This window comes from Apteryx mantelli, chromosome 12 (assembly GCF_036417845.1).
Source record: "Apteryx mantelli isolate bAptMan1 chromosome 12, bAptMan1.hap1, whole genome shotgun sequence".
Classification (NCBI taxonomy): Eukaryota; Metazoa; Chordata; class Aves; order Apterygiformes; family Apterygidae; genus Apteryx; species Apteryx mantelli.
Window position 1 is genome coordinate 8,491,528 of NC_089989.1, and position 22,604 is coordinate 8,514,131.

Sequence of the window (22,604 nt, forward strand, 5' to 3'; positions counted from 1 at the left end):
TACACACATCACAACCCAATTTTTTTCTTATAGTGGGGTAAACTGGCCTCCATTATGTAGCTTGTACCTTCAAAAAATACCCTTACTTTTTTAGAGCAAAAGTTCACTTCATTTTTTTTTTTCCCCTATGGTCAGGAACTTAGTTGTTAAACTAGCAGAAACCGTACCCATAGACATACTTCCATAAAACAAGCAATGAGGCTCAAGTCCTGTAGAAAATTCATTTCTTATTCTAAGAAACATTCTTACCTATACAACAGGCAGTGCTTCTGTTGCAGAGAGGGTACGAGGTGAACCTGCAGCAGCTGTGCATCAAACTGAGATGAGTTTAGCGCAACCTTGGATTCTGAACCAGGCATACAAGACTAACAAAAAACAAGGAGAAAAACTTTTAATCAAGACCAGCAAGAGATCCTGGCCCAGCTCATCTAGAGTCTCAGATGGCTGTGTGTCTACCATTTGGGCTATTTTGAATAACTACTGGTTTATTTTATACACAGAACTGACCACAGAAATACTCTTTTCCGAAACTCTTGGTGTGCCAGCTTTTTCAGTTAGTTCTGAGAACAGGATGTATTTCCTCACCCAAGGATCCATCTTTCTATACACAAGGATTTGAATATAGACCATATTTGAGTATAAAGCATATGAAGTGATACCACTGAATAAAAGATTAACTTGAAAAGAAATAGCTCCTAACCAAACTTACAAGCCTGGGTTTTAAAGAAACTCCTGTAATTTTGGCTTCTTGATTATGACACTGAAAGCAGCAGCTTTTCACCTCTCTTTCAGCAACTCCCTTGTGCATGTAGTGTTGCTCAGGTCACTATTTCTATCTCCTGTTAACCTCTAGTAAGACTAGGTGGGGGACAAAACACCCGCACTGCTTTTAACTAGCAAACAGAAGACAGGGAATGTAGAAAGCTCAGTCAATTATGAGGATGAAAAGTCTGGGCAAGCCTGCGTACCTTCAGGAGCCTGTGCAACTAGTATAATTTAATGTACCATATATATGTGTCTTTGCACTTCAGAATACAAAACTATCTTCACTAACTAGAAAGGTGGACTGTGAGGTCTTGCTGTCGCTACATGCAAATATTGTGCTTGGAACCTGAAACTGCACTCTGGAAATAATTGTTTTTAACAATTTACTCAGTTGAGATTCCATCCTAGTTTTGGGGAACAAAAATAACTCAGGCTGGCAACATCAAAGTTCAGCATAATGTTTCTGCAAACTGTTTTGTTAGTATTCCTTTCCATGCATCATTTAGAAACATTTTTTTAGACAAAAAAAATAGCTGACAAATTAAAGTTCCAAAAATCCAATGCACAGAAACCACTGGTGTGATACCAGCCACTCTGCAAATCAATCAACTGATGAAATAATACCCACATGCTCAGGGGCCTTTCGGCTGCACATCCTTCCCATGTTGTACATAAGCAGTATCACTTGTGTCATTTCCATGTCCCGGCTGCTTGTTTGCTGAAGAAAGCCTAAACAATTGTCAGGCTTTTAAAACACAGAAACACACAAATCCTAAATGTAAAAAAACCTCTCTTACATGTTAAAATTGCATGCTTCAGATTCATTTGCAATCATCCACAGCAAAGTTGGGGAGTAAACTTCTCTTCCCCAGCAGCCAGGAGAGCATGAAGGAGCACCAGCTCCCACCTCATTGCTCTTACACTCCCAGGCCAGAAAGCCTCAGTCCCCCAAGGCAAAAATTTACCAAAGTGAAGACTAAGTCAAACTGCAAGGGTTTAAGTGCTTAGCACTTGTGTGAAACCACGAGGCGGTGAGAACGAGATAAAATTGTGAATGGACACCTTCTCCTGCTCCGTTTCAGCAGTTTGGCTCATCAGGGCCTGCCAAGCCCGTGTTACTACTTACCAAGATGGAGCTTAATCCACAGAGAGGGAGAACCTGAACCACCCTAGGCCTCGGAGAGACGCAGGGGGCAAGCGTTTTGCATTTTATTGCTTTTGTTAGCTGAAAAAAGAAACCATGAGCCAAGAGGAGGGAAGAGAGTTGCCGCCCTCCCTTCCGCCGGGGCCGCCGCGCACCGCCGCCCCCCGGCGGCCCGCGCTGAGGTGACACAAAATGGCGGCGGCCGCCGCCTCCCGCGCGCAGGCTGTGCGGGGCAGCGCGGGCCGCGGCCGCCACAGCGCGTTCGCGCAAAGCGCCAGAGCCGCCGGACCCCGACGCGCAAAGCCCGCCCGAGCGCGCGGTCCTTTGCGGGCTATCCGCATGGGTGCGCTGGGGGAATCGAGGCGCCTTGTGCTTTGCATCCTCTGCTCTGCTCCGTGCGCACCGCAGAGCGCTCATCAGGCACGCGAGGCGGGCGACGCCAGCCCTCACGGGGAGGCGCTCCGCACTCGTGCCCCTGATCCGCACGCGCACCTGGCGCTGCAGCGCGGCCCAAGTCCTCGGCAAGGCCTGCTGCTGCCGAGCGCGTGGGGCGGCTGCCGCAGCCGCTTCCAGCAGGGCCCTCTGCCGCACCGCAGCCCGCGGCGGCGAGGTAGCGCGAGTGCTCTCCCGAAAACGGGTGTCAGCCGGAACCTCCCCAGGTGGGAGAAGATACTCCCACACCCTGGGAGCTGCCACATGCAAGAGAACAGCCTTGTCTCAAAGAAAAGTCCCCTCCTCGCTCCTTTCAGAAATCCAAACTGAATGTCCACATCCAGAAGATGACGTCAAGCTGAAAGTCCTAGTGTGGCGGGGGGCTTTCGTGCAGCTCCCGGAGAGTACCTCAGCTCTCCAAACTGGCGTGATACAGCGCTGCACCAGTCTCTTCATCACTTCAGCTCCCCTCGCGCTTGCTCGTTCGCAGACAGAAAGCATCTCCAGTGCCCGGCGTGAAAAACAGGCACACTGAGCTCAGGACTCCACATCACAGCATAGGAGGCAGACATCTAAAAAACCCAGGATGTTTCAAAATACAATATGCTGTGTATGTCAACGCAGTACAATTTAGTGCCAATTCAAGAAAGCTGCTGGTTGAACACAGAAAGAATTCATAGCAGCAACCTTAGAAAGTTCTAAAAAGGATACAGCCAACAAGAATATTTTTCCTCATGCTCAGCAAAAATACTCACTGTAGACAATCATCCTCAATATTCTTTCTAAAAATTATCTGCCAATCCCAACACATTGTTGAGATTGCATTTCATGGTTTCATCTTACTACTATGAATTTTTTTTTTTATTTTTCTACATATGACTCGATTACAGCATATCACAGTATGTAATAACATTCATCTTCCTCAAGACCATAAGAATTTTATGAGAGCTGTCTCTGAAAAAAGTAGTTTATGAAAAGAAGTAAACTACTACAAAACACAGCAACAGATTATTGTGGATTACTCAAGAGAAGTTGCCTGGATATAATATTTTACTTTAAAAAATGTTGCAATTTAAAAAGATTATTCATTAACAAGTAGTATCAATAGGCATAGAAGACTGATTTCATAAATGTAGGATGTTCTATAAAATAATTATTCCTTTATGTTTAACATTACTTCAAGTTTTGATACATTAAACAATTTTATATGCAAGTCTTTTGTTGATACGGAAGAGATATCTAAAAATGTTTTCTTTAAAATATAAGTCTCATGCATTTCTGTAACTTAAAAAGCATTTATCAGTTAAACTAAAGAAACACACGATACCAAAGACAATACATGATTGAAGTTTAACATTCTTAACAATTCTTTCCAACAAAGAATCAACGAATTTCAAAGTATCATTTCTGACTGTCACAAGAGCACAAGAGAACTGACACAATGTCTTATGACACTCCTTTAAAAAAAAGTTCTCATTTGTACCACTTCCTGAGTGGAGAGGAGGCACAAAATTCAAAGGGTTACAAGTCTGCCAGTGAAGCACCTTCATTTGTAAGGCATTATATAACAAACAATAGTGCCTCCTTTTTGAGGGGTCACATTAATAAAAAGATTAAAATGTCAAGTCTTTTGCTGGTATTCAGTCTAATTCAGTAAAGCAGGTGGAATGGAAGGTTTGTCTGAGCCACAAAAAAAACAAAAAACAAAACAAAAAACCCAACCAAACAATTCACATACTAGCATCTTAGCACAAATACATTTTCACCAGAAATTTAAGAGAGCAAACTGGACTGGGACTTGCTGAGAGGAGCACACATGCATTTCTAGTCATTCTGCAAAATGTCTGAACTCTGAAGAAGAGTTTGCTATACCACTAACATAAGTAATATTTGAAAATTCTTACTGCAGTGTTAAATGCCCAGTATACATAGCCGTTGTAGCATGACACCAAGGAAACAGTTTGCTTTCAGGCTCTATAGCTAGCTCCATGCTAGGTGTGGTTGCAGTGCTAATTAGGGAAATACACAATCCAATTCCCATGTACCTACCTGAGCAACACTGCAGTGAAGTTGTGGCAGGAGCTCTAGCAAGTGGATCCTGTGAGGTCCTTCATGTTTGGCAAGACCTACAGGTAAGCATCCTCAAAGGTAACTCACTATATTACTTCAAGTCCTTCTTTAAAATTTGTTTTTCATGATATCTCACCAAAATACATTGCCTAGCTCACTGGTATACCATGACCAGTGCCTACCGTGATACTCTGAAACACAAAAGGCAAATGTTAATTCCCATATATATATTAATCATCATTGTCCACCATCTGTGGCAACAACTGCCACTTTCGTGTTCTGTGTTCATACAGTTCTGAATCTAGTGGCACCCTCGTCTGCTAGTAGGACTCCTAGTCATACATGCCTACAAGGAATTGCACTAAATTACTAATAATTCAAAGTAGCTCAAGCAGACCCATCAGTGTAACATTTAAGCCTCCACAACATAGACATAGCCTAAATGATCTCTAAGAGGGATGTAAGCTGAAAATTTAATAACCGTCTCCCTTTCAGTTAAAAACAGCAGTCTTATCAACAGAACAGTATTCTTCTACATATACATTAATGTTTTCATGACAGATGAAGTTTAAAAGTATATACACAGTTCTTTCATAGACTTTTTGAAGATGTGAATGTTCATATAGTTCTGGGAAAAAAGAAATCGAACAGTTTTCTGTTTTTCTTCATTAACTTCCACATCTTTATTCCTTGCTTCATGGACAGCCTGAGTCAGCTTCCAGTAACAGAATTAAAGAGCTCTGCAACATGCTTCAATATTAAAATGACAGAACTTTAGTAAGTCCGACATCTTACAAATCCTTAACTACAATCTTTACTTAGAAATATCTGGCCTACTTGGCAAGTATTTGGCATACTACAGAAGAGTGCTAAAGAAACAGATATCTATCTGTTTATTAAAACAATAAGGCAGGCAAGAAAGACAGGGCTGCTTTACTATTTTTCCAGTGAAGGAACAGAAATACACTGCTTACAACACTGTCCTTGACCTTAGAATAGTGGATTCAGCAAGACAGGTTGAAAGCTGTGTATGAAACATTATGAATGAACGAATCAACAATCCTGATAATAGAGCCGGGATTGGAAGAGTTTGCAAAGGGCAGTGAAAACAAAAATCTGCTTTCATCGGAGCAATGATCTCTTTATGATCACTTTTCAGATTTTGATTTCAAGACAGTAAATGAAGAAGTTGGCCAGGAAATCATTTCACTTTATGTCACCATGTGTCTATCAATGTATTTAAACTAGCATTCTGCTAGTTCTGCAAGAACTTAGTAAAATTGAAGACCCACGGATTTTTGTTTGTACAGTTTCTAACTTGCAAAGAAAAAGCTAACTAGCCCAAGATGATGTTAAGTAATATTTCTGTGTATGTGACTTTGTTTTTAAATACACTTAATTGGCTTATTTTTGCCAGGTAACAAAGGACAGGCTCAAAGCTTATATCAAAAGTACATTTGTATGCACAAGTATAATCAATTAACATACAAATATTCTCAAAGACACCTTTGATTTAAACAGACAAAAATGTTTTTACAAAAATAAGATAAAATAAATTATTTCTAAATGAACAGTTATAGAATCCATGAACCATAACGACAAACATAACATTGACACAAGATGAAATTTGTTACTCTAAGGGCAAGTTAAATACCACAGTTGTATGAAGCTTCAAGTAAAATACTAGGCACTTTTTGCCCAAATAGCTGTCATGTGCATTCTGCAGAAAAGTCCAATTGACAGAAATGCCTGAAACATACTTTCTAAAGCACACGAAAATTCTAAATTCCTCATAAGAGTCCAGGTAAAAAGGCAATGACAAAAAGGCCAGGTATGCCACACTAGATAACTTTCCTTAGATGACTGAGTTCAGGTGAGCTGCAATTCCAAAAAATGGTGTTAAACAACTCAGCCTTCCCCATCTTTCAGGGGCATTTCTTTAAAAGCTTTACATGTCAGAGAGAAAACATGGTGAAGTAATGGCAGCTCCCAACACATGGGAAAACAGATAAAAAGAAAGAAAAAACTGCAGAGTTATATGTGAGTATGAAGAGGCAGAACATATTTGAACTTGTCTCTAATTTGAAACAACATATTTGGAAGAGAGCTTATTACTTGCAGAATACCAAAAAGTAATACATATTGTGCTCTGTACCAGCCAATTTGTAATCATGTGAATGACTCCAGCACCACAATCTGATATGCTCAAGACCCCCAATAAACTAGAAGCTAAATCTTTCAGCAAACAGAAGAGTGAACTGATATGTGAGAATTTAAGTGACAGTTATATGCAGAAGTTATGAAAAAATACTATTAAAATCCCAAAAATAATGAATAGGACAACAATGAACTGCAACTAAAGCAAGAACTTAAGTATTTCAAAATATCATGGTTAAAAAGTTAAAAATTTTATAAAGCAGCAGTTTGTGGCATGCTTTTAAAGCACAGATTGTTTGGGGAAAGAGAAGCATAGCACTGAATAGCCCTTAAGAAATCCTGTCATCTCAACTAGGTGCAAAGTTCTCCAGCTGGAAGATCAGGTCTACAGCAGCATCAACATCTGGTACAATGTGATCTGGTTCTACTAAACCAGGATCAAATCTAAAATCTCTGTGGCCATGGAACACTGTGTCAGAGATGCTCTCCCTGGTATCAGAGGGTACCTCTGTGTGAGGGTTGTAAACCCCAGTACAAACAAGAACAGACCTACAATGGGTAGCAGCAGAAGATGCTAATTCACTTTCCCAGCTGTTGTCTATTTCATCATCCTGAGCAAGAGTGGCAGGTCTCCTGCCACTGGCAACTTTGGCCTGAATTCGGGTTTTGGAACCTTTTCTGGAGTTCTTCTCTTCAAGATAGCGATTGTAAAGATTAGCACCATAGACATCGGTCATGAGATTATCTCTGGAAATATAAGAAAAAAAGTTTAGTCAACAGGGCAATTTAAATTAGCAAATTTCAGTTGTATAAAAAACATTTTAGGGGTTTGATTTAACAGTTTATTTGACACTGTGCAGAAGTTTATGGGGAATTATGTAGATAGGAAGAAGTCCAACCCTGTAGTTATTTTATCACACCATTTTCATTAACCATGACATATGATAGAACTGAATAATTCTCCATACTGAAAACTGCAGATGAGGCTGGCAGGAGAAGACTCAAGGATAGGTATTAGCAAGTCCATGAATGAGGTTATTATATTTCCAAACATCTTGGAGATTCTGGAACAGTCCTTAATACAATAGAGCTTTATCTGTTTATGAAAAGGTTTCTATGATGTGACTGCATGCAGAGTAGCATATGACTGAGCTTAATGACCCCACAGATCAATTCCAGTTCTACATTCTCTAATATCCCATTATCTACTCAAAGCTTGTAGATATTATACCAGTAACCTTGAGAGGAAAAAAAAGAAACCTTTTTGTTAAATATTTACACAGCCTATTTCAGAAATTAAAAAAAAAAAGGGGGGGGAAAAAATCTTAGTAGCATATAAACCACTTCTTGTGCTTTTACAGAAATTACACACAAAAAGACACAAGTATTAACATTTCAAGAACAGTAAGCCTGGAGAACATCATAAAAAGTACAACATAGTGCCAAAAATATTAGGTGGTCCCAATAAAACTAGAAACAAACACGTAAGAGTTGTGTATTTTTCTTTGCTTGTATATATACTACGAGTAATTTCCTGACATACTCATTAGACTTATAGTATCTTACCCAACAGCATAAAGAGTTTGAATAGGCTGCTTCCATTGTCTCTCTGCTGCTTGAGCCCTGATAAGGTATTCTGCATATTGATAGGTCAATTCACTAGGTTTGCCCATTAAGGCTTCATATTTCAGATCTTTGCCAGTGATCTTCTTGTAAATGTTTTCCAAACAAACCATGAATGTTCCATGCCCAAACCTGCAGAAATATAAAGGTTTGTGACAAATCAAATTATATTAAGTACACAAAAAGCCGTTTCTTTCTCTTGTTCCACAGACTTCTGGGAATAAATAATATCCTGTTACTATTAAATTTTCCTCAGTTTGCATGCAACATTTCCACAGCTTTTTCACTGAAAATTAACTGCTGATTAGCTGAACAATAAAGACCATAACAACAACATGCAATTGGGACAGCACAGCACACTGGTCTATTTTAAAAGTGAAGTAAAGCATAATAATGATTTGTGTTAGTGTTACTTGCATTTAAGCAAATAGCTCAATTTGCAAAAAAGTGATGCATTTTGAAATAATGTCTATAGCCTGTGATCTACTCTATATTTTGACCTAGCAGAATCAGCTGAATTTCAGAATTAACAAATAGGATAAATAGAAAAGGGAAGTTGGAATCAGACATAAGGAAAATTACTCTCTCCTTAAACACACGAGTATACCAAGCCCATTCTGTTATATGGAAACAAAAAACCTCACAGGTTTCTCTCTCAAAAATAGATGCAAAGGAGGATCAAGGAACAACCTATAATTTTAAAACATGCTTTTAATAACTCACTCAATCAAGGCAAGAACAGTGATGATGGGTTATCAACTAAGCTAGTAAAATAGCAATTTAGAATATGTAATCTCAGGACTAAAAAGCAGTTTGACTTCACTACCAAATTCAGGGCTTGGGTTTAGGGATGAACTAATATATATGCCTGAGAAATAAGGAAGTATAAAATATCAAAACCACCTTAAGAAGAATAAAAAATAGCTATACAACCAGTCTATATACAATAAGTTACACGTGAATACTTAACAAGAGCAGCTAGATAACTTCTAATGCACATAGACATTTATAGCTGTTTAAACCAAGTAACTACAGCTTAAAAAAACACCTAAAACACCAGTATAATGAGAACCAGAAGCCAGCAGATATATATTAGGGGCACTAATAAATAAATTAAACCTCTAGTGGCCTGGAAAACACCAAGAAATCAAAATCATCAGTTAAGGAAAAAAGCTGTGGAGAAAGAAGCAGCTGTAGCACTTTCAAATGTGATACAGAATTAGCTTTTCTGAGTTTTAAATTAGCACTTCACTCCCTCTCTCCACCCTGTTTGTTGTTTTAAGAATAACATATAAATCAGCATAAAATTATTTCCAGTAATGATTAGCAACAGCTTAAAACAACCCAGTCATGGCATTATAGTCAAATACTGAAGATAACAGCACTGGCAGATGCAAACCTGTCATACTGTCAAACCCAAAGCAAAACCAAACTTTATTTCTGTTTAAATACAGGATCTTTCCCAAAGGACATACCTGAAACTATGGATCTTATTTACTGTAGACATATTTGTTGCCTTACCTTAAACTACCAAACATACATATTTTGCCAGAGTGCTATTAGAGATGTTCTTTGCATCTAAAAAAGGATCTCTGACAAGATCTTCTCCCTAAGATCAAGCCAGCAATCAAGTCATGGTGACAAAAATTTCTACTTCAATATATGTCCAAATTTCAGAGTAGGGGAAAGAGAGTGAAACAAAGCAATTAAAGAAATACCTTTTATTAAAAAAAAAAAAAAAAAAAAAAAAAAAAAAAAAAAAAATCAAACAAACACTACCAGAGATCACCCTGTTCTCTGTGTTCTGTTTGGCTTTTCTTATGTTCCTTGAACAGTTTACTACAGTGTCATTAGTTCAAAAATGACACTGCTTTTAACTAACAGGGTCAATTCATCATCCTACCAGAAGCTGTAGGGTGGAAAAGAGGAATACCAAAGGAGGACCTGATGAAATGCAACAAGAGCCTTGATAATTTTTGTATTTTTTTTTCCTCTGGACTGAAACTCTAAGGCTCTCAGGCGAAGAAGTATCTTTCTCTGGGGAGTAAGAAAACAGACCTGCTGTAAAGCTACAGCAAACATTTTGTATGAAAATACTGATTTTCAATTTTACTGAAGCAATGATTAAAAACGTAGGATATCGCACTATATATGCATGTGTTATAATTGCATTTACCTTGGAGACTGTGCTTCAGCTACCCACATCAGATCCATATTACAAGCAAGTACAGGTATATGAGGGTAATTTTCATGGTGATACGGATTTCCAGGATAGCCACTTGTCAGCAGAACATCTATTATCAACTGAAGGTTGGTTTCCCACCTGACTGGCTCCCCAAACAAAACAACAGCTACAAGAAATAGAGTTATGGGATTAGTTAACAGAGCATCAAATCTCTAACACTAAAGAGACTGAATAATTAGTTTTAATCATAAACTGATGAAATAGTCACATTAAGTTATGTTTTTAATATATTACATACCCATTTACAGAAAATCTCAGAAGTAACAAGACCTCACTGCAAGACCCACAGGTTTAAGAAATTATTTGATTTTTAAGTTGGCTAAATTGCTCTGTAACAGTGCAAAATACTGACTTCTAAATTCTATTTCTAAGTCTTCTATACCTTGTAAATTCTATGATATATTTATGTACAGTATTAAAATAATATATCAGAATTGCCATTTATCCATTTTAAAGCAACATTTGGATGTTGTTTTTAGGTAATCTTCTGGTTTCCAGCAATAATCTCTCATGGCTTTTTTAAACCAGATGGAGTGCTTCCTGTACTCCAGCTCTGAAGTGATCCTCCTGACTAGTATAAGAACAAGACCAATTATTTCTGAGTGTACGGCAATTCATTCTTCATTTTCAAAAGGAAGGCAACAATAGGCTGTTAAAGAAAAATGAAAAGCAACACAGACCTCACCTGCCTTCTAAAAATTCAGACACATATGGCTGAAAACTGCACACACAAAAAAAAAAACCAACAAAAAAAACTATTTTACCACACTTTATACATTCTACATTAATGACCAATGTCCTTAACAGGGAAATTTTAGAAAGCCGGCTGACAGAATTCTAAGGTGGCCAGCAATCTAAAAATGGGTTATAATTATAATGAAAAATACAGTAAAGATATTTCATGCGTTAATGGATAGTTGCAAAGTGAGTAAAGATAACTTACCCTCAATCTTGGGAAGCTCCACAGCAGAAGGGTACTGCAGTAAGAAAAAAGTAAGTTTTCTACAAGATAAAACATCCACTACTATTTTAACAGAATAAATTCAAGCATCTCTTCCACAGTTGCCTTCTGCAACACTGACAGGAAATGCACTCTATATTCTGATGTAGCTACTGCTCCAGTTCTTGATGTCCCTTTACTAGGAAATTTGTATTTCAAGTTCTGAAGTGAAATCTAGTGGCAAATAGACAGCAACAGATTACAGCATTCTACAGTCTCAAGGCTCCTACATCTACTTAAATCTGACAAGCCATTAAACTTCAGTTGCTTAATTTACTTGTGTATGAAGTAGTATGTTTATTTTTCTACAGGAGAAGACAAGCTTCTAGCAGACATTTGAAAAATATATTTTGAAATATATTTCTTTAGCAATATATATTTATATATTATATAATTATATATTATATATATATTTCTTTAGCACTGTTAAGAAAGAAAAATGTATTGTATAAGAACTGCTACACAAATAATAGTTTGTGCTTCATTATTTATTCTCCTCAGTGACAAATACATTAATATTTTCTTCAAGTTCTACATCTGCATGGTTGAGTAATAAGGCAAAAGGTGATATGACTGAGTTATGGAACCACAACAATGATTTTCTTGACTTTACATGGGAAAAGTCCACTCTATCTACTGATGGTTCCTTTGATGGTAATCTTCTGCATTTGTGAAAATATCTAAGCTAAACAGAGGCAAAATAAGATGAAGTACACCACAAAAGTTATTAAATACCAGCTCTCTTTTCAGGAGTGTGAAACACATGAATTCTTTTTCCATAAAAACAACCATCCTAAGGCTTAAATATTTCCTGCTTCATTAATACATTACTAATGGATCCTCCAGAACTGATCCTGAACATGTACAATACACAGATTTGTTTGGCAAGAGAATGCTTCTAGACAATAACTTGCGTTTCTAAATAATGCAATTTCATACTTCATTTTGCTCCATATTTTTCTCAGCAGAAGGGGCAACTTACCTAAGGTTGCTCAACAACGAGTTTTATAGGTTGGTTTTGAATATTGCAAAGGAAAAAGACCTTTTTATTACATTTTTTAAAGTAACATTTGCTGATGACAAATGCACATTAATTGGCTCTGAAAGTTCTATGTTTAGCAACACAAGGTACAACACAGCTGATACTCAGCTGCAATTGCAGTCCAGATATATTCAGCAATCAGCAAACAAAATCAAATGAAAGAGATTGCATCTCTATCTTGCGATCATTTCCCACTCAGTTAATTACTGAGATTCTATGGAGGCAGACAGCAAGAACATGAATAAGCAGTGAAGTTTCACAAAATGCAAGACAGTCCTCACCGCTGTTCTGCAGTGAAGTAATATAGTTGTTTTCATTAGCAATGTGAATAGCTACAGTTAAAAAAAAATTCCTACAATATTTGCACCTCTCAGTACAACATTAGTCTTATACCCCTATGTGTAGCAACTGCCTGAATTGCTTACAAATACCACTTTTCCTTCTTCACAGCAGCTGCTGCAAATGCTTTATGTGGACTGTATTACCTAAGACTGTTTTATAGCTAAAATTCTTGTAAACATTTCCTCAACCATTTCATACGCTTTCTCTCAATTGCTGAAATCTAGCATGTGAATAATAAACACTAAGTGAAACTGAAAATAAGCCATATCTCCACAAGTCTTTGTGCTGTACTCACAAATAGTGACTGACACTCCATACAAGGAAAAGAAATATAGGTACTGCTTTCTGAAATTCTGCAATATTCAGTTGAAACCATACTGTTTATATAAACTAATAGTCTTATGTTATATTTAAATATATTTAAGTAATGGAACAAGCAAAAAGGCTGTCCTTTGGAGAAAATTTAGTTATGTGCAGGCATTAATTTACAACCAAGGCAAGCTCAGAGCCTAGAAATAGTACCATGAAAATCCAAAATGGAGGAAAAAAATTATTCACTCTCCCACATATCTGAAAAACCTTTCCAAGACAGATTTTAAATTCAGTATCTGTATTAAATTCTAAATTTCCACAATAGTAAGTTACAAAATCAAAGATTATGACAAAGAATTACCACTGATAGGGAAAAAAAAAAGCTTACACAGTTGCACTTGAAAATGTAGGAAAACAAATACAGAAGCAGAAGAGAAAGGTAAAGTCAAAATACAACGTAGAAACAGCATTAGCTCTGTAGTTTAAATATTGGCCTCTATTGTAGAACGTTACCTAATAAGCAAACAATCTGAAAACAAAAATACACACTCACCAGAGTTTTAGGTCTTCTGTCATGGTCAACCACATCTAGCAAAGGGTATTTCTCTCGCAAGGTTTCAATGGTAATAGGTTGACAGAAACCCAGACTGAGAAAGTACCAGTTAAGGATACAGAATTGCTAACCTTAAAAGATTAAAAAAAAAACCAACAACCCTGTAATTCAGTTTTAGCAATTAATTTTCACATATGACGTTTATCTGGTAAAGCAAATTATTTAGGGATAAAAGCAACATACCAAAGACTGACTTTTTTGTGTGAGGTAAAAAGATGAACATTCCATTACTTATAAACCGAAATATGTTCTGAAATCCTAGACAGAAATGATATAGAAAGCTTTGCTCAAAATATGAGATGAAAAGGAAGAAATCACCCCACACACCTGCAATGCTCCAAGATTATCTGTACATAAGCACAACAGAAAGCTTATCCAATGATAAGACAACACCTTGTGCAATTACTACAGGAAAGCTCATCTGAAGGAAAAATACCGCGCCCACAAACTGTGCTTTCCTTAGGCCATTGTAGCTGCAATTCTATTGCTAGTTAAACAATCATTTTAAAGCTCAGCCTATTGTTAAACAGTAGGCTGCCCAATAAAGTTTGTGTCCTGCAGGCAGTTAAGATAAATATCAAAATGTATTAAAAAAAAAAAGTGCAAAAGAAGGGAAAAAATAACTTACTGATTTGCATAGCAGTATTCTTAAATGCAAATATATCCCATTAAGTTAAACTTAGTTAATGGAGACAATCAAACTAAAACTGCTTGCTGGTGTAAAAAGTAGCTATGATGCTACTATGCTCAATAATAATACAACTTATTCTTACAATGCATATGAAAATAAGAGCTATTTAAATATATCAATTATACAAAAAAGGCCACCTGATTTTATATCAGAATTAACAATACAGGCCATTTGTAAAGTTATTTTAAAATATGATTATCCCACACAAGAGTGCTATCTAACTGCACTTAAGTTTGCAACATGGAAATACACTTTTTATATTTTGTATTCAGTCCTGTAATATATCTCTCTCTTAACATGCTTAAATTGAATTTTGACAGTTATCCAGGATGTTTCTTCAGTAACTTTTTCCCCATCTTTTATTTGAAATAAAGCTTTTACTTGTAAGTTGGAAAAAATGTATATATAACTTTTAATTTATTCCAACTTTAATCAAAATTAAAATTCCAATAAACTGAAGAATACAGAAGAGAGTTATTGAAAACAGGCGATAGATTATGCAAAAGTCAGGGTCATTAAATTAGAACTCAAAGCTTATATACCACAATTATATCAACATAGTTCTTTTTGGTAGTTAATACAGAAGTCACAAAGCTTTTTAAAGTATAGCTCTACTCTAGACACTGGTTTCAAAAACAATGTTACCTAGCTTCATGCCTATAAAGAGCAGGAAAAACAAAAAAGGAACTTGCACCTCTAGCTGGTAAAGCTAACGTGATTAGCAGGTTATTCACTCGCACTGTCCTTTATAAGGCACTTCTCAAGCTGCTGAGCTAGAAGTTAGATATGATAAATCCTGGACAATAACATCCCACTCCAGTAAGAGGGAATAACCCACAGGCCCATGACCTGAGCAAGCTGACTGGAAGAAGACAACAGGAGATAAAAGAAACAGCTGATGCCAAGATGGATCAAGGAGTCATTTGAATATACAATAATCAGAACATCAGTTAAATTATTAGTAACATTCACAACTCAAGTCTGTAAGAGACGTTTGACCTTCACAGTACTAAGTATCAATCATATATTTCTACACATAGTCATGCCAAGTACACGCACAACAGTACATTGCTGATTTCTGTTACAGCTTCCCATGATAGGAAAGAGCTACCAGTAAGGGTTAGTTATCATGGTTGAATTCACTTGTTAGCACTTACATGTTGTACAAGGTCATTCATAAAATAATGAATTAATTAAATATCAACTCTCAGAAAAAAAATTTGCTTTTTTAGGGACACTTCGAGGTACTCATTTTACACCAACTACTCACCTTTCTTTATTACATAGTTTAACTAGGACTTTACTAGTGAGCTGTTTACTAGACAAAAACCTCAAGTGTCTGCAAAATTGTTTGAGATAAGCCTAACTACGTAACTTGCTACAGAATATTGTAAAATCTGATGTTCTCATTCTCAAGAGAGCACAGACCCTTTGGAATGAAATGTCATTTTCATCTAAAGCACAGGAGTAATTCTTTCTCTTTTCTCCTTCCCTATTAACAACATATATGTAGGTGAAAGAATAGAATAAAATTGAGCAAGTATCAGCAAACCAACAACTTAACAATTCTTAATACATAAACTTGACATTATAGTAGGAACTACCATTGCTTAATACTGAATTTCTAATGCTGAAATACTTGGTCTTCTCTTGATCCACAGGATCCTCTGAACTCAATTAAGGAAGATACTTGAACAGAAAGCATTTTAAAGGATACTCTTGAGCAATATCAAGAAGTGGTCCCTGTCCAGATACGAGCACACATTTTTCATGATAACGCTTGAACATTCGCAGAGGACTATGTGACATCATCACTTGGTCTTGTGAAATCTGTTTGGGATTAAAAAAAAAATTGTTTTTTTTCAGATAAGTTATTTATATGGATATTTACAGGCATGACAAATTATTTAAATTACTAAACAATCACACATAAAACTTCATGATATCATTTTCTCCTAAATTTCATAGTCAAAGTATTGGGTTTTTTTTAAAAAAAGTATATTATTGACAAATTGACATAAACATCCCTTTCAGCTTCCAGAATTCCTCTACTCAGTAAGAACATAAGCTTTTCTCTACTAGTTTTACACAGTGACCAAATCCATTTAGAAAACACAGAAGGAAGAAGATTCAGAATTGTCCTAGGTCCGATTATGGTACCTTTGCTAGACTACAGCAGTGGTTCTGTTGTATCACAAAACCTTAATCTTTTAGTTTACATATCGCATCCCTTCAATGGGTACAAAACAGAAAAGTAATTATGCTGGAAGGGTGATACTATGAATCACTATTTACTACCTTTACAGATCTAAAAAATTCCAAAAGTAATTGACATGTCATATTTTATCCATGATACATGAGATTTTATTAATGCAGATATGCCCATGTCCACTCACTGGCCTTTACTGAAACAAAAGGCACTACAGAACTAACTTTATGGTTTAATCTTAGTAATGTTTGAAGGTAGTCACCAGCAATGGAGTGGTCCTACTGCCAGCAAAGTCCACAAATCAGAGGGGAATAAAGTTCTACCACTTATATCAAAGGAAGGCAGGAAGCTCCAGTCTTGCACGTTATCACAGAAGTCATTCAGCTTGCTAGAGCAGAGTTACATGTTATTGGTACAAACTGTTTCTTATTCAGAAAGATCTAAGATTTATTCCCACAGTAACAATTTTGCAAAGAAATACCATTACCAGTTACAGCTTTGGACAGTATTTCTCACTTTTATAGTACTTTCCAACAAAGTATTTCAGAGGACTTAAGGCAAAAACTGTTTAACTGAGCAGCTGAAATGCATTTAATGGAAGATGCTGCATTTGACATGCACACCATAAATGAATAAATAAATGAATGAGTTTTAAGCTACTCACTGGAACTCCCAATATGTGAGACAACTGATCAGCTTTTTTCTGGCGAAGGCAGTTCCCTGCATTGGTGACAAACACTACAGGCACAAAGAACTGTCCCTGAGAATTAACTAGCTTTTGAAAGGCCGTTTTTGCAGCAGGAATCGGAGTCTTTCCTCGTACCAGTACCCCATCAATGTCAAAAAGGAAACCAAAGGAAGGCAGTATGTTGAGCTGTAGTGAGGAAAGAAAAGAGAGTGCACTAATTATTTCCATCCTTACACATTTGATAGAGCTTATAACAGTTTAAGTCCAATTAAAACCCAAGTTCCACAGGGAAGGAACGGATCTTTTATACTGCACATTTTAATGTGCCCAATAGACATATTCATATATTACAATATTTACTGTGAAGAAAGGAGGGCTACAACTCTTTTTCCTTATCCATACAGCCTCGAGAGTTCTACCTTGTCTCATGAGTAGTTCCAGAACACTGGAACAAAATGAGTTAAACTGGTAAAAAAGAGGTATAAAACACACACTGCTGAGCCAGTGAGTCCCATTTTTGCTTCAAATCTAAGTATTTCACAGGTAATTTCAATGGAAAGAATACTAACAGAGCCCACTACTAACAAAATAAATGAATTTTTCAGCAATAGGTAGGTCTTGATTACAAATACTGTAGACAGCTCTCTCCTTACAGGATGCTTACCTGCTAAAACTTTCCCTGCCGACATCTGCGCTCTTCTGTTCCAGAACAGGATCAACTATAGCTAGATATGTGTTGTTGCTCCTTACACATCACTTCACCTGATTCTTGATTGTATATATGGCAGACTAATGCCTATAGGTTAAGTTAACAACTCCTTAAATAAAGACCCTGCTTGGGTTGCTAAAATTTTTCTAATTGCCCTTCTTTGAAAAGGCAAAGAACTGGATTTCATGAACTCAGAAAAAAAAGAGATCGAGACTGCCTGAAGCCTAAAGAGCAGAGAACGAGAGCTAGGACTCTGAAGCAATTAAACTGTTACTGAACCAATTTGGAAAGGATGAACCAAAAGGATTTATAATTTAAACTCCGCTTCCTTCCCAAGCTGAAAGTGGAATCCAGGGCTCTTGGCATTTATGATCCTCTCTTTCATCATTTGATGAAAAAGGAGTGCAAGAGTAAGTGCTAGAACTGAGCACAATGGGGAGAACCAGGACCAAAACCCAGGGAAGCTGGGACAGCTTTTGCTCTTCAAGCTCTTCCAAAGGGCGTGCTGACAGCAGTTTAGCGCACTGTTTTTCCCAGTCATCGAGAAGGGCATTTCAGCTACTTAAGCAGCACTTTGTTCCTCATCATTAATTCATCTGCTACTTTTTTCCTGTAGCTGCATATAACATAGCGCAGATCAGATGCGCACTGCTGCCGCCACCACCACCGGGATGTGAAAGGAGACGTAACCAGAGGTACACTCCTTGCTAAACTTGCTCTCGCTGCTGCCTTTTATAAAATCCTGATGCACGAACCACATTTGAACCACCCCAAGTATATTCCCCTACAGAGGCCCATTTAGTAAGGCCAATATTTTAAATGTATTGTAGTGTAATTGATTTTAATAAGATAGTTGTTTACTGCTCAGTTTAAAGTTTTACATGTAAGGACGCCCCTTCCCCCCCAAATCCTCCCCTTTACACCATATACAGTCATCAATCCTTTATTTAAAAAGGAAGCAAAACCCTCAAACCATTTTCTCTAAGGTGTATGTCAACAGTTTAAGGAATGCCAGATTGGGGGGGGGGGGGGAGGGAAGCTGCTCCACAGCTGGCAGCACAGACTCGCTGATAAACATACAGCACAGTTTTTTAAAGTCTTTTTTAACAGGTACATGAAATTATTGAACCAATATCGTAACAGTATCGCAGCAAACGTTCCTCACGCTAGTTTTGCTACCTGTAAATACTGCAGACTAAGGATGTGAACTTTACAGCGAACAAGCGTGCAGCAAAAAAACTTTTTTTTTTTTTTTTTTTCAAAGCATACGGAGAGCAAAGGTATCCAAGCAGTGAATTCGCAGCATATCCAACAGGGAAACGGTAAGATTAACAGCGGCTTCTCTCCTCTCCCGATCGCGAGGGAGCGCACCTCACGACACTCCATTTCCGCGGGAGACCCCGCGCCCAGCGCGCCCTCCCGCAGCGCCCCCCCCCGCCCGCCCCGGCACGGCAGGCAGCCGGCGCCCCACGCTGTTTCGGTTTCGCTGCGGCTCGCCCCGCACCCCGGAAGGGCGAGCCGGCGCCCCGGACCCCCCTCCGCCGGCCGCGGGCCGCTCCCGGCCGGCCGCTTACCTCGCCGCCCCCGCTCCCCTCGGCGGGGGGCGCGGCGCCGCCGGCCGGCGCGCTGCGGAGCCCGCCGAGCGCCGGGGGCCGCCCCGCGGCACCGCCCCCCGCCAGGAGCGCGCGCAGCGGCGGCAGCGCCCGCCGCATAACGGCCGCCAGCGGGAGGCGGGGGAGGCTGGGGCGCCCCGGCCAACGTCCGCCCGGCCGCGAGGAGCCGCCGACCGGCGCCTCGCACCTCGGCCCCGCCCCTCCCTGACGTCAGCCCGGCAGGTGCAGGCCCCGCCCCCCGCCCTTGTCCCCGCCCCCCGGGCGGCATTTCCCCCCCCCTCCCGCCCCGCGCTGAGCAGGCAGCCACGTGCCCTCCTCAGGCGCTCCAGGGCGCGGGCTGCGCCAGCAGCACAGGGCAAGAGCCGCGGAAATACTCAGTTTGTCTTTAATGACATGAATCGTCATCCTCCAGGAAACCATTCTCAAAAAAAGCAAGCAAGCGAGCGCATGGTGCGCACACAGAAACGCTGCAGTAGGGTAGTGGTGGGGTCTGCACCGTGACAGCCTCTCCCAGCTCCTAAGACCCAAAAGTGACAAAACAAGCCCAAAATAGTTAATTAGTGGATACACTGCAAAGCTGTCCTTACAGAGCTCGCTCATCTGCTACTAGTGACGAGGCAAATCCCCTCACTTTGTGGTGCTCCCAGCATACATTCCTCACCAGGGAGAAATGGATCCTCCCGGGATTACATGGCACTTACCGAGGCAAAGAGTGAGGAAGGTTTCTCTCAGTGCACATCACTTAGGTGGCTGGCATTAAATGAACCAAAGGCGAATGCATTTCGGAATCACAGAAGCAAGCAGAAGGCAACGCGGAGCGGGGAACAGCGAGAACAACATTTCGGTCACCCCCTCAAAGCTCAGGCCAGGGCTGCGGGGGGCAGAACTCTAGAGCGGGCAAGAGGACAAACCACGTGGAAGCAAGCCTAAAATTATTATTATAACCCAGACATGTTCCAAGCTATCTGAGGCAAGATACAAGACTTGTGCAAGTCATGAGCCCTGCAACACGCATCTCCAAGTACAGCTGCACACCTAAAAAGTTCATGCAGAGGCTATGCACTGTTTCCTTCTCTAGGACAAGCTACAAGACCAAACCCGTAGCTTCGACTACAGCAGCATCACAGCCCTAACGTCACCAGCAACGCACTGGCCTGTAAAGCAAGTGGACCATGGGCATTGCACTGCAAGCCACTGCGGGCAAACAATTACTCCCCAGTTTGTTGGCTCAGATGCAACTAAAGAGATCATGCAGCTTAAAAAGCCTTAGCAGGCGTGCAGAGCTGCAGAATGAGTGTTCAGTACAGAGGGTTCAAGCAGCATCCATCATCTGCACAGCACAACTCCATAGTGCATTTTTTATTCATTTATTCCACTTCTGTTTGTCAGCATTTGCTTTTAAGACTTCTCCATTTATTTCAATGTATTGATCTTGCTCAGGTCTGCTAGTTACTTCTTTGAACATGGAATGGAATTAGTGTCTTGTCTTGATTTTTCTTTCATTCTTTCCAACTCTATTAATCCGTATATACTTTTATGCCTTTTCTTGTTCTCATTAACACTTTCTCCCTAATCTGACTCTGCCCTTCTGTTTTCTCTAACTTCTATGTTTTTAGACACATACAGTGACAGAAGAGATTAACCACAGGTATTACCCACCCCCAAAACTGAAGAAGGCCCTAAAAACACTATTTTTTTTAATCCAACTTGGTTATCACCAGTGTGTAGTTTAGCAAAACTACAGCAGAACTGGCATCTTTGTTCCAAGCACTCTTCCACCAGACAAAAATAGCTCTTGTATGGAACAAAACCAAACAAACATACAGTCTAGCAGAAGCATGACTGGCAAGGGTCTGTTTACAACAGAGCTCTAACTCTGCATTCCTTTTTGGAAAGCTCATTTGGCTGCTCTATTTTTTTGTCATACTATGGTTTGGTGACTAAGACTAACATTCTCAAAGCATGATAAGGACTTAACAGACTGCCTGCCAATTTATTAAGCTCCAGAGACTCAGTTAGTGGCTTACGAAGCAGCAACACAGCCTTAGCCATCACATACTGATCTTTTCCACAGGTGAAGTGCCCAGCTAGCCTGATCAAGTGCTGCTGGTCCATAAGCCTGTAAGCATTTGCAGCACATCCAACGAGAAAGGAGCCTATTCCTTCATTCTTGGTGGCCAAAGAGGCTCCAGGGAAACAGTATTGTCTTTCACAGCAGTACAAATAACACGAGAAAGCATATCACCTTCCATAAATTCAAAAACAGAAAGCAGTCAAGGAACAGAAGCAAAAACTGGAAAAAACTTGGGAAAGATACTTGCAGCTCAGAGCACATTTAAAACATTATTAGGCCAAGTCAGAGATGTACTAGTTTGCAACTTAATTACAAAGCCAAGAGTTCATAAAGCAAGTGAAAGTTTGTATTACAGGTGTGTTTGCAATATTCATTGTCTGCTTGCTATCAGTGCTCCAGTTTTGGGCTTGTTCTGGTGCTTTTTTTAGACTCAAATTTGGCAGCCATGTTTCCTACTTCCTCAAGGCTTTTTGGATATCATTTACATCTAATAAGACAAAGTTTGTCATGATAATTTAGAGCTTTGGCAGTTCTAGAGTGGATTATTTACAAAAGATAGAGCTGAATATTAAGAGCATCTAGAAACACCAGATAACTAAGTAGCCACATCTGGGGCTAAATACTATATTCTTTAGATAGCACTTCTGCTCCTTGGCTGCTGATTTCCAATTTAAAATTTCATTCATACCTGTATAACAAAGTTAGTCATCCATAAGACCCTAAATAGGCTCTCTGCTGTAGTTTGCTCCTTGTCTCATGATACACAAGCTGAGAGCAATCAGGGATGACAAAGCTCAACCCCCTGCACAGATGCCTGTTCATGACCTCATTCTTTGGGTACAATCAGGGAAAGAACACAGTCCTTTGAGCTAGAA

At 39.1% G+C, this 22,604-nt stretch overlaps 1 protein-coding gene across 2 annotated transcripts; it reads right to left on the reverse strand.

Annotated features, from left to right (window-relative positions):
- Window positions 1–4,870: 4,870 nt before the first annotated feature.
- LOC106488797 (haloacid dehalogenase-like hydrolase domain-containing 5) lies at window positions 4,871–22,561 on the reverse strand. 2 transcript variants are annotated; one of them, XM_013947845.2, is made up of 9 exons: window positions 22,418–22,561; window positions 17,310–17,519; window positions 16,154–16,266; window positions 13,686–13,779; window positions 11,380–11,413; window positions 10,368–10,542; window positions 8,135–8,323; window positions 7,118–7,315; window positions 4,871–5,161 (listed from the first exon to the last, which is right to left on the reverse strand). In XM_013947845.2, the coding sequence occupies exons 1-9, from the start codon at window positions 22,436–22,438 to the stop codon at window positions 5,107–5,109; spliced, it is 1,089 nt and encodes a 362-aa protein (XP_013803299.1). In that variant the 5' UTR covers window positions 22,439–22,561; the 3' UTR covers window positions 4,871–5,106. The 2 variants fall into 2 exon arrangements, with proteins under 2 accessions (XP_013803299.1, XP_013803290.1); XM_013947836.2 differs by having other exon boundaries at window positions 4,871–7,315.
- Window positions 22,562–22,604: the final 43 nt, after the last annotated feature.

Excerpts from the sequence above, each read along its gene's own strand:
- LOC106488797 (XM_013947836.2), bottom strand. The coding sequence starts at position 22,438 with ATGACTAACTTTGTTATACAG. Across the intron at positions 17,520-22,417 it reads TGACTAACTTTGTTATACAG|CTCAACATACTGCCTTCCTT; the intron begins GTATGAATGAAA and ends TCCTCACTACAG. Across the intron at positions 8,324-10,367 it reads GCTGAAGCACAGTCTCCAAG|GTTTGGGCATGGAACATTCA; the intron begins GTAAATGCAATT and ends ATATTTCTGCAG.